Raw genomic sequence first — 17,105 nt, forward strand, 5'->3', positions numbered from 1 at the left:
AAACTATTGTTCAAAAAATGATTGAATTCCTATGCACACTGCCCATACCTTATTTGTAATTCAAAAAATATGAAAGAACAATAAAATATTTAATATGAAGAACAATTTTAACCAATATAAACTTATCAGTATAAACTTATGGGAAGTGTGGACCTGCCTTTGGCTGATGATAGTCAAGTTAATGAGGGTTGTTGTTGTTGTTGTTGTTGTTATTGTGTGTCTTCAAGTTGTTTCAGACTTAGGGCAACCCTTAAGTCTAATGTTATGAGTGGGGGCTGGATAAATGACCTTGAAGGGCCACAGGTCTTAGTTTGAGGGCCCCTGCACTAACTATTCAGGTTCCATGGAAGCCCTGAGTCCCAGCATTAGGGCAGAGGGAGAAAAGCTGCTCTATGCCCACTACGTGTACATGACACACATATTAACGCACATTTCCTATCTCTTATTAATCTGCATCATTGGTATTTGTACTATGATTGTGATGGAACAGAGGTACTCTGGAATCATCTTGATTGTTATTTTATGGCAATATAACCAACACAATGAGTATATGTCTGTGGTCACAAGCTCATATAATTGCTGTAGGAATTATTAGGTAGGCACTGGAAATATTTTCAGGACAGTGGTCTGGGCCAATTTCTGACAGTTTTTTAAAAATAATCTATTCCCCCCCCCCCCCCCAAATTAGAATACATTGGTTGTTATACCACACTTACAGTTGTAGTGAGACTAGTATTTCTACCCCTACCCACCATTATTTATCAAAACCAGATACAGAAACATGGTTCTAGTCTAGCTTTGATAGTCAGATTTAATTTTTTAATAGACTGAATGCATCTGAAGCCCATTTATCTGTACTCCTGTTCCAATCAGTGGTAGAAATAAACCAAATCTATTTTTTTCAAAATATGACATACTTGTTCATTGCCCCTTCCCATCTAATAATTCTTTTCATACTGAGTGTTCCTGGAACGATTCCTGGAGAAATGTACTGGTCTGGTTTCAATGATAGAAGAAACTAGAGAAGCACTGAAAGCTATACAACAGGAAGGGTGGGAAACAGGAATGGCATAGTTAAGTACAATTATTGTATAGATGTTAGGGAATATAGAAGTGGTCCATGTATGTGTGTGTGTGTGTGTGTGTGTTGTTTTTTATGAATGTGTAAATTAAAAAAAAAGTTTCTTAAAAAAAGCTTGACTTAATCATGCACATACCACTTGCAATTGGAGAAGCACAAGAAAACATAGAGCTTTGTTACAAACATGGAATTCTTTCTTTTTTGTTTGTTTTAATGTATTTCTACCCAAGAAAACAGAGACACAAAACCAAATCTGGATCATGTCAAAACAGAAGAGTAACAAACCAAGTAAGAAAAAGTACACAAACTTGCACAAAGCAATAAATAAACCGTGGGGCTCATTAGAGTGTGCACCAGCACAGAGCTAGTAATTGATAATCCAGATTAAGACAGGCCTCTAGATTATCATGCAATATAAGATGTCCCACTGTCTTACTTAATTGGTGAGAATTTTAAAATATGAAAATAATGCCTAAGTAAAACATAAATTTTGCTCGAGGGTTAACTCCTAGCTAATGTTAGTATGAAACAGGAAAGCATGTTGTAAAATCTTCACAGCCCATCTATGGTATCCATGGATAATTTCAATAATCTGTAATTCCTGGAAATAACATGGCAAAATCAAGACACATTTTTCCAAATTATAATTCTAGTTACTACATTTCAGCAATGCCAATATTCCAAATTCCAGAAGCTTTAGTCCACTTTCTTATGTATTTTTCCTCCCATCCCTACCTACAAGATATTATATAGTCAGGAAATAAATATACTGTAAGAAATTTGAATACCAAAGAACAAGACATCACTTGCTAAACTAATAAAAGTGTGGATCACTCTTGTCATAAAACATGAGACAAGAATTATAAAATAGATTGATCAGCATGTCATGAAATTATGTTCAGGGTACAAAACCTTGTCATTTTGGAATATGGCTTTTACTGATTTTTTTTTTTATAAACAGAGAAATATAATATATTTATTGGCAAAATCTGAGAACACAATTCACCACTGAGCTAAGTACATGAAACATTTTCTAAAGAAGGGTTGCATACCAAGCTTCGAGTAACTCCATATTTGAACCTAACTGAAACATACACAAGCTCCATTTATTTTAATAACATTTTTCTCAATAAGATTTTCTAAAATATTTTTATTTCACTACACTTATGCGAAGAAATGTTCATTTACTAAACAGCACTTTTGGACTACTGCTTTCAATACAAAAAACATCACAACAGAAGCATATCTCCCATTTTCATATCTTACAACCACAAAAGAGGTCATGGGCTGCTATGCTAATTCTTATAACAAGCCATTTCAAATGTACTAAACCCAAGACCTGCTTAATTTTATAATATGCTTGTAAAGGATACCAACAACCAGTGTCAAATTAAAAATATAATAGAAATACTCTTGACAACTAAACATGGCACAGTTTAATAAATCGGATTTCAGTTATATTAGCAACATCTTTTTAAAAAAGAGAATTAGTCTGTTGGGGGGGGGATATCCAATGCCCAGCAGCACACATTTCTATGAACACATTTAAAATTACAGATATAAATCATAATTAGTTTAGATTCATGCCTGCTCATCTATGAATTTCATTTTGTCGTCAAGGGAAATGAACAATAACTTCTGCTATGAAATATGTCCTTTCCCTTTTTATTCTGATTAGCTACATGAAGCTAATATCTAGCGATTCCACTGTCAGATTATGCATTACAAGCTAACCAAAACTATTGCTTAATAACAGCTTGAAATTATTTTACGCTTTAAACTAGCCTTTTAATAATAACAGCTCAACAAATGGCAACCATAATAAACTTTCACCTACAAGAATTCCTCTGATTATTCTCCGTGGTGCCTGGAGAGGACATGGCAGAAAGAAAAAGCCAAGTAAACAGAAGCACAGTCCTGGTCAAGTGAAATCCCCAATTACCAAGCAGCTCCAGTGATGTGCATCTTTCTTAATGTAGAAAAGAAGGCTTATGTTACAGATCCATTCGTCCTCCAAAAGAACAAAACAGGATATGTCACTTCTCAATTGGCCATTCACATAAAATTTAGGAATACAGTAGCATTTCCTTCCATTGCTGCTCCATAAACTGAATGCAAGCTGTCGGGAGATGTGGCATAGCAGAATGCATGCCTGCATCTGGGAGCATACCACATGCTGTTCAAAAAGAGGGGTGGAAAAAAGGTCCAAAGGAATGCATTGTGAATATTTGAGAGCGTAACACAAAACAATACATTACTCAAATGAATCCATCATTGAATAGATTTATTTTCGAACAGCCAGTGTTTATTTTGCACTCTATTCCCCAAATTACTCATCAGTTTAGCTCTAATAGAATAAACAAGATTATGTACTAGCCTTAGTAGAAATGCATTTTCTTTCTTATGCATGCACACGCATGAGGCTGCACTTCAAAACACCATACTAAATATTACGCTTAAAGATAATATATGAATATGCACATTGTCAACAATATTAAAATTCAAATCCACATGTTTGTACTCAGTAAATCTTACTGTCAACATCACTCTTATTTATCATCTCAATAGTGCAAGCTTTGAGATTTTTTTGTAAGTCTTCAAGCAAAATTTGCAGTGCAATATTATCCATATCTATTTAGAAATAAGCTCCACTAAATTCAATACAATTCACTCGCTAGTTAAAAGGAATAAGACTGAAGATATAAATATAAATATTACTTTCTGGCAAGCCCAGAAGTACAGTATCCAAAAAATTCATTATTTCAACTGTTGTTTTCAGCATGACTTGAAACATAATACAGTAGAGTCTCACTTATCCAAGCTAAACGGGCTGGCAGAAGCTTGGATAAGCGAATATCTTGGATAATAAGGAGGGATTAAGGAAAAGCCTATTAAACATCAAATTAGGTTATGATTTTACAAATTAAGCACCAAAACATATTATACAACAAATTTGACAGAAAAAGTAGTTCAATACACAGTAATGTTATGTTGTAATTACTGTATTTATGAATTTAGCACCAAAATATCACGATATATTGAAAACATTGTCTACAAAAATGGCTTGGATAATCCAGAGGCTTGGATAAGCGAGGCTTGGATTAGTGAGACTCTACTGTAGTTCACACAATTGCAACTATAATTATTTAGCCTATTAAACCCCCAAAATGTCATGCAATTACTAGAGCAGCAATATATGCAATACAAATCAGCAGTAACAACATCTAATGCTGGAAAACACAAATGTGAACTGTCTGTTTGTACCACTACATAAAACACTATCCACAATCTACACAGTCTAATGTCCCTTTGGAGCAAGGGATAAAATCAGGCTCTGAAAGTGTACACGTCTGAATTCAAAGGATTTAACTGTCTGAACTTGCACACAGAATCATAGTATAATAGTGTTGGAAGAGACCACAAGGGCCATCTAGTCCAACTCCCTGCCATGCAGGAAAAACAGAATGTTAATATATAGGTTGCCAATGGGACATGTAGCATTCAGAAAACATAAACTCTGCTTTGCAATTTTACATGACAAAAGGCAGAATTTAAGTTTGTTGGTTTTATAAAAATGTAATCAATTCTTGCTTCTCTAGGGATAGGTGTAAAGTGCCTAATACAATGGAGTGCAATTACTCAGCTCAAAAAGCAGAACACTATCCCATATCTTGTAGAATCTCAGCGAAGAGACACATCGCAGAATGAGCTCTGTGACCCCAGATACTCTCAGAACCAAGTATCATGTTGATATTATTTCACCCAATAAGTGAACCCTCAAATGTGAGCGGAGTAAGGGAAGACTGGTAAAGTTTCCAAGTAGTGGCACCATTTCTCAATGATTTCTTCCTAATTTCTGGGAAGTATCCAGGCAAAGTACTTTCCATTCCAGCTGCAAACTATCATGAAACATGATCACCACATGCCTACTGTATTTCTTCCAAAACTCAGAAGTGAGAAATTCTCTATCTGAGGCCAAGCCATCAGGCTTTGTTGCAAGGAAGCAGCTGTTCTTATACCATGCTATGTAGCTTTCATCTTGTTAGCAGGATTCACAGAGGCAAGAAACAAAGAAAACAAGGAAATGCTGCATTCCCTATGTACATCTCTCACTTCAGATATATTATTTAAAGATAGATGTTACAAATAATGATGAGGACTGGACAACTTCTTTAGGTTTGAAAGTCTGCTTCTTAGTCATGGAGAGATACACTCTATAAATAGAAGGGGTACTTGACATGCTTCATAAGAGTTAATTTACCTTTGATCTTTTGAGCAGATCCTCTGCCTTTCTTTGGATAGCATATAATGGGGTTAAGATTTCTCTGGGTGGGAAAAAGATTTACAGACTCCTAAACTGTGGAAACGTGTTATAGATGGATGTAAATGGAAACATATTCATTCATCTATTGCTTCCAAAAATCTATAGCCTGGGGGGCACACTAGCACTTTGATACCTCCTGGCTGCTTTTACTGAGTCTGAATAAGATGTGTATTCTGTTACTCCCTAACCTTTGTTTCTTTTGTCATTACTTTAATCATTAAGTATTAATTTCAACTTGTCACAACAATCTCTAACATTCTGACAAGACTTCTATCCCAACAGATCCACATTCTGTCTCAGTTTCAGGTCTCAATGCACGGGGAAAGAAAGGAAAAAAGAGCTCAGGTTTCATTATAATGCTATTACATGGCCTATAATGAAATCTGAACAGTTTACATATCAAATGTTTCTGATTTGTAAGTATTGCGTATATAATACATATTGCGTATTGAGTTCATAAATGCACAAGCTAGGCTTCTTTGAATTTTAATATGGATTTCAAATACTACAAAATGTCCATTTAATCAATACAAATAAATAAGTAGTCTTTCACTATATCAGATAAGATGTCCATATTTAAAAGATAAACTTCTGCACATTTACAGTCATTTAACAGTGGGTAAAAGGTAAAGGTAAAGGTTTCCCCTGACGTTAAGTCCAGTCATGTCTGAGGGGTTGGTGCTCATCTCCATTTCTAAGTCGAAGAGCCGGCGTTGTCCGTAGACACCTCCAAGGTCATATGGCCGGCATGACTGCATGGAGCGCCGTTAAACTTCCCGCTGGAGCGGTACCTATTGATCTACTCACACTGGCATGTTTTCGAACTGCTAGGTTGGCAGGAGCTGGAGCTAACAGCGGCTGCTCACACCGCTCCCGGGGTTTGAACCTGGGACCTTTCGGTCTCCAGCTCAGTGCTTTAACGCACTTCGCCACCGGGGCTCCCATTCTAACAAACAAACAAAGGTTAGGGAGTATCAGTGGGACACACTTCTAAATCTGCAGGACTGAGAGTGGGCAGGCAGTAGAAAGCCATCCTTTCTCTTAGTGTGTTGGCTTTTTCTCCCAAGACCTGCCACACCCTCTTTGCAGGCATGGAGCAATGTTGACCAATCAAAAGCTGAGGAAAGAAGGTCTTTTATGAGTAGAATGCAGGCTTCTCGGGTCTATGGGGAGAACGATAAAATTCATTCCGACAAGACTATTGTGGCAGTCTGATCTTTAGTGGCTCTTCCACCCACCCACCCACCAACACTATGTTTTAAGATTAAGATAATGTTTTAGAGTCATAAAGATGGAAAAGATCACACAGGCACAATCAGTGCACATACACACACCAACAGATGGCCGCTGTTTAAACCTCTGTTTAAAAGCCTCCAAAGAAGGAATCTCCACCTCACTCTGAGGCAGCGTTTCACTGCTGAACAACTCTTAGTCAGGAAGTTCTTCTTAATGTTCAGATAGAATCTCCTGTAATTTGAACCCATTACTCTGAATCCTAGTCTCCAGGGCAGCAGAAAACAGGCCTACTCCCTCTTCCTTATGACATACTTTCAACTATTTAAACATGGTCTCCTCTCAACCTTCTCTTCTGCAGGCTAAATATACCCAGCTCCTTAAGCGACTTCTCATAGGAAATGGTTTTCATATCTTTGATTATTTTAGTCACCCTCCTCTGGACACGTTTCGATTTATCAATATCCTTCTTGAATTATTGTGCCCAAAACTGGTCTCTAATTTGTTGAGGTCATTTTGAATTCTAATTCTGTCTTCTGGAGTATTAGCTATCCCTCCCAATTTGGTGTTATGCGGAAACATAAGCATATGCCCTCTAAACCTTCATCCAAGTCATTAATAAAGATGTTGAACAGCCCTGGGCCCAGGACAGAACCCTGCGGTACTCTACTAGTTATTTCTTTCTGGGATGAAGAGGAACCATTGGTGAGCACCCTTTGGGTTTGGTCACTCAACTAACTCTCCTAACAGGGATATTGTGTAGGCCACATTTTACTAGTTGGTCCCCCCCCCCCCCCCGGCCACAAGATAGCTGTTTAATAGTTTTTTCATAATTTCACATTGTCTTGTTATGCTACTTTGTCACAATATAAAGAGATGTGGCATGTAGCTAAATCCAGGGGGATTGGGGGGGGGGCATTTTACAGAGATCACCTTAAGTGTCACGCCCAGGGCAACGGAGCACTAAGAACCGAACACAGAGGCCAATAACTATCTAATATCTTTATTAAGGAAATATATAAGAATAATAAAAACAAGTAGAGAATATGGTCCAGAAGCAGACCTATCAGATAAGGTCAAATATAGTCCAAAAATGTTTTGTCCAATAAATGATATTAGAGTCCAAAGTAGAATCCAAGAACCGAAACACACACTATTGCCAAGCAATAGTGTGGGGAAATGTCCAGGGTCTTTCAAGGTCCAAGGTAAATCCACAACAAGGTTGGAAACAAAACTTGATTCTAGGAACAAGGTCCGTGACTAGGAACAAGGCAAGGCAATTATTGAATACTTGGATAGGCAAAGCAAGGAAACTGGAATTGCGGACTTTGCGAAGTCCACACTAGGCTGGAAACACGAAATCACTCCTCAAGCTGCTCTGTTGACTCCGCACGGAACCTACCGTGCCAGGCACGTTTAACTAGGTCTCGTTTTCCTGCAAAGCAGGTGTCCAGCGTTCCCTTTCCCTAGGGAACAGGAAACGAAACACAGCTCTCTCCAGATGTGAGACTCCCTAGATTTTCCCAGGGGAACATGGCTAATCAGTGTCTTGTTTAGCTGCAAGTCTCAAACTCCTCCGAACCTGCTCCTTCTCTCCCCTGCCCGCAGCATAGGACTGTCTCCTAACAAAAGGGGGTGAGAACTGTTCAAGGTCTGTTTTAATGGGTTCTTGGGCAAAAACATCAACATCAGGCATCTGGAAAAAATCCGACTCTTGCTGAGCCGGCGAAAACCCCATGTTTTCATCTTCATCAGCCACGGTGGCACTGGGAGCAGGACTACAAGGCCCATGAGGCATTACATTAAGGAACCCCTGCAAAACAACACACACGGACTACCGTGAAGTAGCAGGATACTGGAGGCAGGTCTTGTTTGGGAGCCTAAACATCCAGGTGACGTGAAAACTGAATGGTGACTACCACCCACTTTGATTTCTTGGTTTCACTCCATGGTTGCCCCCCACCCCCAACAGGCAGACCAAGAATTGATATATATATATATATATATATATATATATATATATATATATAGAGAGAGAGAGAGAGAGAGAGAGAGAGAGAGAGAGAGAGAGAGAGAGAGAGGATAGATGGGTTATCCAATGTGTCATAATCCCAGCAGATAATCAATCCAGTGTCTTCCCAGAAGAACTGTCTTTCCAACTAGAATCTGAAAGCATGAAGCACTGCAGCTAGGTAGTCTTTCTTAGAAACGTCATTCTATACCCCAACTGAGAAGACCCTGCACCTAGTAACAACCTATTAAACTTTAATCTGCCAGGATATAGAAAACAGGGCCTCCAAAACTGAACAGAACATGTAAGGCAGTGTAAGTAAGTTCATTAGCAAAAATTCAGCTTTTCAAGGTTCTGAACATTAAAAAAAATTCAGTTCCAACAGAACTTTAAACTGCTTTTTGTATCTTCACTAATCTGTAATGTGCAATTCAGTATTCTAAAAGACTACACCATAGTTTGCATGATGCTGTCCTATTAAGTGCTGGTTTAATTAAGGCAGTAATTAATCTGCTAAAGGAGGTTTTCCATTTTCAGCAGAATCACTGTTGCACATCCTCTCCCTCCTGCCTGTTCATGTAAGACAACATTAAGGAATGCACTAGACATCACAGTGAAGTCATGCAGATCAATGAAAGCATGGCTCAGAAATGGGGTTAACACTAGCATGAAATATCTCCAAAACAATCCTATCTGTTTGCCTCATTGCTTCACATACCTTAAAAACAGCAAAGGAGAATACTTTGAATATTTAATATTAATAATCAATTCATGTATACATCAAAGAAGTGAGGTCTCATCAAATATATTGTAATTTTCCTTCTTTAATCAGTAATTTTATTCTCAGTCTAACCCAGATTAATTAGGGAAGAGCAGTTCTAATCAGTAGATTTTAGAGTTGAGATAGATTTTCTGATACTCTTGGTTTTCATGCAGGGAATAAAAAGCAAAATACTGAACTGGCTCCTCCTTCAAAAAAATGTCTACTGCCTTTTATTGTACTAATTTCTTCTATATGCCTCCGTATCTTTAAAAGGTACCAATATTACGTCTGTTGGCATTTTACAAATATATTTAAATTTAATCAGTTGACTCATTTAAAGCCAGATTAATTGAACAACAAATATTGAATACGAAAACAACCATACCTTTGAATTTTATACAGAATGTTCATGTTTCAGTGAGCATTAACTATGATCAAAATCTCTTTCATGCACCATTTTGCATTTTTAATTAGTTTGTTTACCATCTTCTAGCCTAATCACCATATTAGGAGATGCTTTTGGAGTTTCTTTATTTGCAGGAATGTTTGAAAGGAGACTAAATGTAAACTTCTTCTCCTTAATGTGCAAGATTTCTATATAAAGAGGGAGGCTGCAGGACTTTTTTTAACTTCAGCTTTTTATTTGGACTGAACTGCAAGCATTTTTCTTCACCTTTGCATAAGCCATAATACTTACTCTGTAAACTCTTTCTTCTAGAGAATAATAATAATTTATTTTTTATTTTTTATAAAGATCTCAGCCGGCATTTGGAAACAATAGACATTAACAAAATTACGATCTGCCAACTGTAAAAGGCCACCCTACTGGGATCTGCGTGCATCATCCGAAAATACATCACACAGTCCTAAACGCTTGGGAAGTGTTTGACTTGTGATATGAAATCCAGCATATCTATCTTGTTTGCTGTGTCAGACTATGTCGTTGTGTCAATAATAATAATTTTATTTTTGGATCCCGCCTCCATCTCCCCGAAGGGACTTCGGATGGCTCACATGGGGAAGCCCAACAACATAGTTTAAATGTAACATATTAAAATTCAAATAACAGCATCATAAAACAACATAAAATAAACAACAATATAACACGGTATAAAATAGCTATCAACAACAACCAGTGACCTAAAATAATAAACAGTTTCTGGGCTCGGCGGATGGGGTAGTGAGAATCAGTTGTGAGGACAGGGCTGATGGATAAAGTGCAAATGTCAGATGGGAAAAATGAGGAATAGAGAGCAATATATGTAGTGCAATATATTTGTGGGTAGGAAACAGGAGTAGAATGCAAGGACTAGAATTTGGATCATAGCTGGGGCCAAGGTTTTCTGGGGAATTGTCAAACCAAAAGCACAGTGGAACATCCACGTTTTTAGCTCTTTGCCGAAGATGGACAAGGTAGGTGGCAGCCTGATCTCCCTGGGGAGAGTTCCAGAGCCGGGGGGCCACCACAGAGAAGGCACTCTCTCTTGTACCCACCAGTTGCGCTTATGATGGAGGTGGAAGCAAGAGGAGAGCCTCCCCTGAAGATCTTAAAGATCACGCAGGTTTATAGGGGAAGATGCGATCTCGAAGATAGATAGATCCCAAACTGTTTAGGGCTGTATAGGTGATAACCCGCACCTTGAATTGGGACTGGAAACTTGTTGGCAGCCAGTGGAGCTGTTTGAACGGGGGGGGGGGGGGTGATAGCTTCCTGTAATTAGCTCCAGTTAGCAACGTAGCCACCGACCTTTGTACTAACAGTAGTTCCGGGCCGTCTTCAAAGGCAGCCCCATGCAGAGTGCATTACAGTAATCCAACCTGGGGGTAACTAAGATGTGGACCAGCATTGTCAAGTCAGACTTCTCGAGGTATGGTCGCAGCTGGCACACAAGTCTTAATTACGCAAAGGCCCTTCCAGCCACTGCTGACACACTGACTGACCTGGAGGACCTCTGTCTTGTCAGGCTTAAGCTTCAGCCTGTTAGTCCCAATCCAGCCCATCACAGTGGCCAGGCTGTACGGCCATGTTCCAGAAGCATTCTCTCCTGAAGTTTTGCCCACATCTATGGCAGGCATCCTCAGACCTAGTTTCCAACAGAAGTCTGTCACTTTAACAAAAGTACCAATTATTAAAAGTTAATTGTCAATACAGATTACCACATAAAATTTTCCTCCTGACAATTTTTCCACAACCTCAATGGTATTATACTCTAAGCAAGATTAACTAGGAATATACTGCTATTTGCATTATAATGGCAGAATCTAGGCCATTAATTTTGTATTCCTTCCTCCTTCAAGTAGTTTCAAGAGGCACACATAGATTTCCTACTGTGGTTCTGATCACACTAAAATGGCTACACTAATAATCTGTATATCTCACTTTTTGACAATATAAATGACAAACATAGCAGTAATTTCTCTCAACAAAATAGAGACAAATGCTTCTGGAAAAAGAGGCATGAATGTTCATTTTAGAGATATGCAATAATTGCATTGTATTCTCTTCTAAAAAGATACAACCAATATCCACATAAGTGAAGTAAATTACTACCAAGCACTGTGCATGATTATCAATAGTAACAAATCAATTTCAAAACACAAAAGTCCAAATTCCATAAAATACTGATATATTTATTGGGCCAACTGAAAAGCACAAATTGCATATTGCATTTTCCAAAGCTTCACAGGCATTTTCATCAGACAAATATGTCAAAAATCATACAGGACATTTTGTCCCTGATGTTACTCCTGTTGTCAGTCAAGATTGTCTGGAGAGGTATCTATGCAGACAGATGCCACTATCCTCCTTGATCATGTGGGAATTTGGGGTTTAAGATTTTGTTCTATTTTTCTGCATGGCAACACATCTAACCCTTAATATGCAGTCTAAATTTGAAGAAACCATCTTCAGTAGTTTAAACATAGCAGACTACAGATCACATTCTGCATAGTCCTGTAAGATATTTTTTACAATAAATAAAGGAAACATATATCAGATAACACAAGGACAGTACAAACAAAAAATTTAAGTAGATTTTTTTAAAGTACCCAAAGTGCACAATAATAAAGATTCTTCCAGTGAGACAAAGAAACATTCAGTGGGCAAAACTCTCAATATGTTATTCAACTGTGGCCAAAAAGAGTCAAATTTGAATACAGTGACTTCAAACAAAGCAGACATGGCATCTCATCTAATCTAGACTCCAATGCATTACGAACTTAATCAGTAATGAGTGCCATGAGTTGGAGAGTCCTGGCCTTGAGAAATTGAGTTTAGAGCCCCAAATTCCTAATTACGGTATGTGGTTCTTCAGGCCTAAAATGTGTGAATATTTCTCTAATATAGCTCAATTGCCACCAATTGAAATTAGATGTTAAATCCCCTGCCTGACTTACTGGGCAGGGACTTTGCGGTGGATGGTGTTTCCCCCATGAAGGTTTACTCACAACTTTCATGTGTTCAGCATACAAAGGTACAAAACTTATCAGACCAGTTTCAAGTATGTTTGAGAGAATTTTCTGTGCCATTCGGCCAAGATATCTCTTATAGCTAAACAGCAAGCAAATGTGTGATCTGAGTACTGAAGTAGTTTATAGTCTGCAGTAGTCTGTCTGTAATCTGTCTGAAGTGATCATGTGGTCTGCAGCCCCTTTTATAACTTCTCAGGAACCACAAAGTAAAGGAAGCTGCATACCAGAACATACATACAGGAAACAATAAGCAACAGGATCATAGACAAAAAGATTGCTAGAGAAGGCTTGAACAAGGTTGTAATTTCCAACACTGGATTCGGTTTGCATGTCTCCTCCTCCTCCCCTTGGCTGTTTCTTTAGGTGGGCCTGGAAGGTGAGAGGTCGCCACTACCCAGGCAATACAAATTGTATAAAAACAGTAATTGTTCACATTCCTGACTCTATACAGCAGTGATGCACAACCTGTGGCCCTCCAAGTGTTTGGGACTCCAACTACCAGAAGCCCTAGCCAGATTGTCCAATGGCCAGGAATTCTGGAAGCTAAAGTCCAAAACACCTGGAGTTGTGCACCACTGTTATACAAGAATCAACAATCTGAGACCAATTTTGAAAAACTGGCCATTCAATAATAATGAGCAAATTAGTATCACCTGTCTAGAAAAATGTGGGAAAACATTTGAAACTTCCCAATTATCATGTAGAAATATAAGAAAGAATTTAACCTTCTGTTAATTAATTTTAACTATTTTATATGGAGGAAATGTGATGGCAGTTTTAGCAGTACTTGCCCATTCAACTGAACCTTGCATTTTTGACTTCAGACTTTGCACTAAAAATCACACACTGCATACTTATCAACACTGACATAAACCCAAAAGCACAGATCCTTACAGACAGTCATGACTTCTACAAGAATCTTCACTACACATTACCATCAAATCACTGGTGATCTCTGCAGTGGTATTCTGTGATTTGAGGATGAGCTATTAGTAAGCCATGTAAAAGCTGTGGTGTCAACAGTGACAAGAAATTACTTAGTAACCTATTTCTTCAATAGTATTTGAAAGACTGTGATAAGAAAAAAAATAACTGATATGCAACACAGTTTGTTTTACTGACAATTTGTCTTACAAAAACTGGTCCAAACCAATTTTTTAAAGAAAATAATCTGTCTTATAGCTGAAAGAAAAGTTTCCAATTAACTAAAGAATTCAGGGAAATTGCTGATATCTAATGGATGTCAAAATTAGTTTAAGAATTACAGTACCTGCCAAACATAGGAGTGGTGACATTATTATATGAAAATGAGAAGTCAAAGTAGTCTATTTTCTGTTCTTTATCTGTAGATAACCAGTGAACTGAGTCTATTTAAGATTTATGATATGTCCCATTATTTTCAAAACTCAAATCGGAAAGACCTTTCAAGAGAAGTACAGTTATAACAGTCTTTCTATAACTGCAAATATCAATCCTTATTCAACAGCACATAATCAGATTAACCTGCCCTATGGCCTTCTAGTAATATGGCCTGTACTTAGAACTGTCACAGTGTGAAGACATTTTCAAATGCTGAGCTAAAACAAAGTGATGTTTTATATAACATGTCACCTATAATTTCCAGGGATTAAAATCACTGTTATGCAAGAGTAATATCACCTACTCAACAAAAGTATACTTGGAACAAATTCTAAAAAGTTCTTTGAATGACAGATTTCAGGTTAATATTTAGTAGTGTGTTAAAGCTGCTGAACTTGCGGACCAAAAGGTCCCAAGTTCAAATCCCGGGAGTGGAATGAGCGCCCGCTGTTAGCCCCAGCTCCTGCCAACCTAGCAGTTCGAAAACATGCAAATGTGAGTAGATCAATAGGTACCACTCCGGCAGGAAGGTAACGGCGCTCCATGCAGTCATGCCGGCCACATGACCTTGGAGGTGTCTATGGACAACGCCGGCTCTTCAGCCGAGAAATGAAGATGAGCACCAACCCCCAGAGTCGGTCACGACTGGACTTAACGTCAGGGGAAACCTTTACCTTTTTATTAATTTCTACTCAACATTTTACGTATAATAGGCATATTTAACAACAGAAAAAAAAGTTTCATCACAGATTTCATCTAATTCACCCCAAATTATAATAAACACAGCATCATGGGGCACAACAGGGCCCAGTATCTTATTCTGCCCCTGGCATACAATACAAAGACAAATTCAAGCCAATCTAGGAACGGAAAGTATGTCCATATGTCTCAAATCCCTATTCAAACTTTCCTCTATTCATCACGGTGCACACACATCATATACAGGTAGATCCCAAATTAAAAGCTAGACAGGTCCTGTAGGTTTGTTCTTAATTTGAAGTCAGAACAGGTATATTTCTTAAGTGTTAACTCCAAGCCAAAAAAATGATTTCTCAGTTTTGGATAGGATAGGGAAGAATTAACACCCCTGTGCTGTTTGTTTTGCTGTCTGTGGCCCTCTTCAGAATATTGGATTTTGAAAAAAATGGATTGCTGTGTAAACAAGGATTGGTGATAACACTTCAGTGAAAACACCTTTCCCCCATGATAACTCTTCCAGGATTGAATTTCCCTTCCTAGTGGTAACTTTCTTCCACTTACTGTTTGTTTTGCTGTCTGTGGCCCTCTTTAGAAGATTTCACCTCACTTTCTGTACCTGTAGCAATTGGATTTTGGAGATTTTGGCTTGTTCTAGAAACAAGGATTGGTGATAAAGCTTCAGTTGTGAAACCTTTTCCCCATGATAACTCTTTAAGGAATGAATTTCCCTTCCAAGAGGTAAATTTCTCTCATTTCCTGTTGTCTCATCCCCCTTTTTAACTATGAATCATTTGTCCATGAGATGTTTGCAACTCAGGAACTGCCTATACACTATCAGCTTTATTACCAAGCACAGCAACTCAACTTGTGTGCTAGTCCCGAAGAGTATAGATAGGCACTTGTTAATAACATGATACCTAAAGCTGATCTGAAAAATTCATTTGCCCAGATGCAACTAGTTCAATGTTGAAACAAAATAAAAGCAAAAGGAAAAAAATCTGAGTGTTCAAAGTTAAGTCTTAAGAGGAAAATAAATTACCTTTGAAGACTTCAAGTTCTTTCCTGTAGAAATAAAAAAATATTATGAACAATCAGATATACCTGTGCAAAACATTTTCCATCCAATAAAAAAGATGAGATATGTTTGTAAGCATGCTGTAGGAACTGAAGAACTAAATATGTGCAGGCACCAGCGTTAAAACAACTAGGTTAACTAAAATATGTTTGTTCATTTCCCAAATATGTTTTCAATTTATTCCACAATTTATTCTGAAGCAAAAGGAAGAAGAAAAAGTGACAAAAACTCTAAGATTTAGGGTGAATACAGACAGCAAAACAGACCAACACTAATTTTGAACTACAGTGTTCCCTCACTTATCGCTGGGGTTAGGTTCCAGGATCACCCGCAATAAGTGAAAATCCGCGAAGTAGGGATACTATATTTATTTTAATATTTATACATTATTTTAGTAGTTATACACTATTTAAAGTCTTTATCAACCAATTGTGTGTTGATAAATCGCCTCCTTCTCCTTCTGTTGTCGCTTGGGCTCCTTTTCTCTCCCCTCAGCTTCTCCTTCCTCCCTTCCTTAGGCTCTAAATTGTAATTTTTTATTATTTATAATAGTCTTTTAGAGTTGACTGAAAAACCACGAAACAGCGAATCCTCGAAAAGTGAACCGCAAAATAGTGAGGAAACACTATAGTCTGTTTTAAACAGACTGCTCTACCTCTATACGTATGGCTCCCCAGATGTCGCTGGATTGTAAGTGTAATCAGTATGGGGCACCTCACCGAATTCTAAAGAATCATGGAAGTTGGAGCTTCACAACATCTGGAGGATCAAAGGCTGCCCACTCTGCTCTATCCAGTGTTTTCTCATTTCTTTCTGGTTTGTTTTCATGTCAAAAAAATTGCATTTCTTTCCAAATACCATAGGTAATATTTTAACAAACACTTCCTTGTAGTTAAACTGATCTTAATGTATGTGCATGTACATATATGTGTTGTGTCTCCTTCGTGGGGTACAAAACAGCTTCCTAAAACTAATAATGTAGACAAAATAACAAACACAGTGCAAAACCCTGCAACCTGTCTCACAACCTCAAACAAATGATTTCAAAATGGATTATTAATTTCAAAACATTTTCACACACATCAAAAC

At 37.8% G+C, this 17,105-nt stretch overlaps 1 protein-coding gene across 2 annotated transcripts in view; it reads right to left on the reverse strand.

Moving 5' to 3' along the window:
- Window positions 1-17,105, reverse strand: part of dtnbp1 (dystrobrevin binding protein 1) — a 73,690-nt gene that overhangs the window by 20,901 nt on the left and 35,684 nt on the right. Inside the window, exon 7 of one of the 2 annotated variants that reach the window (XM_003219790.4) lies at window positions 15,981-16,003. The exons of the other annotated variant lie outside the window; for it this stretch is intronic. Within the exon in view, the coding sequence (XP_003219838.2) occupies window positions 15,981-16,003 (23 nt within the window). The remainder of the gene's footprint in view (window positions 1-15,980; window positions 16,004-17,105) is intronic. 2 annotated transcript variants of the gene reach the window in all.

Source organism: Anolis carolinensis, chromosome 4 (genome assembly GCF_035594765.1).
Source record: "Anolis carolinensis isolate JA03-04 chromosome 4, rAnoCar3.1.pri, whole genome shotgun sequence".
NCBI classification, from domain to species: Eukaryota; Metazoa; Chordata; class Lepidosauria; order Squamata; family Dactyloidae; genus Anolis; species Anolis carolinensis.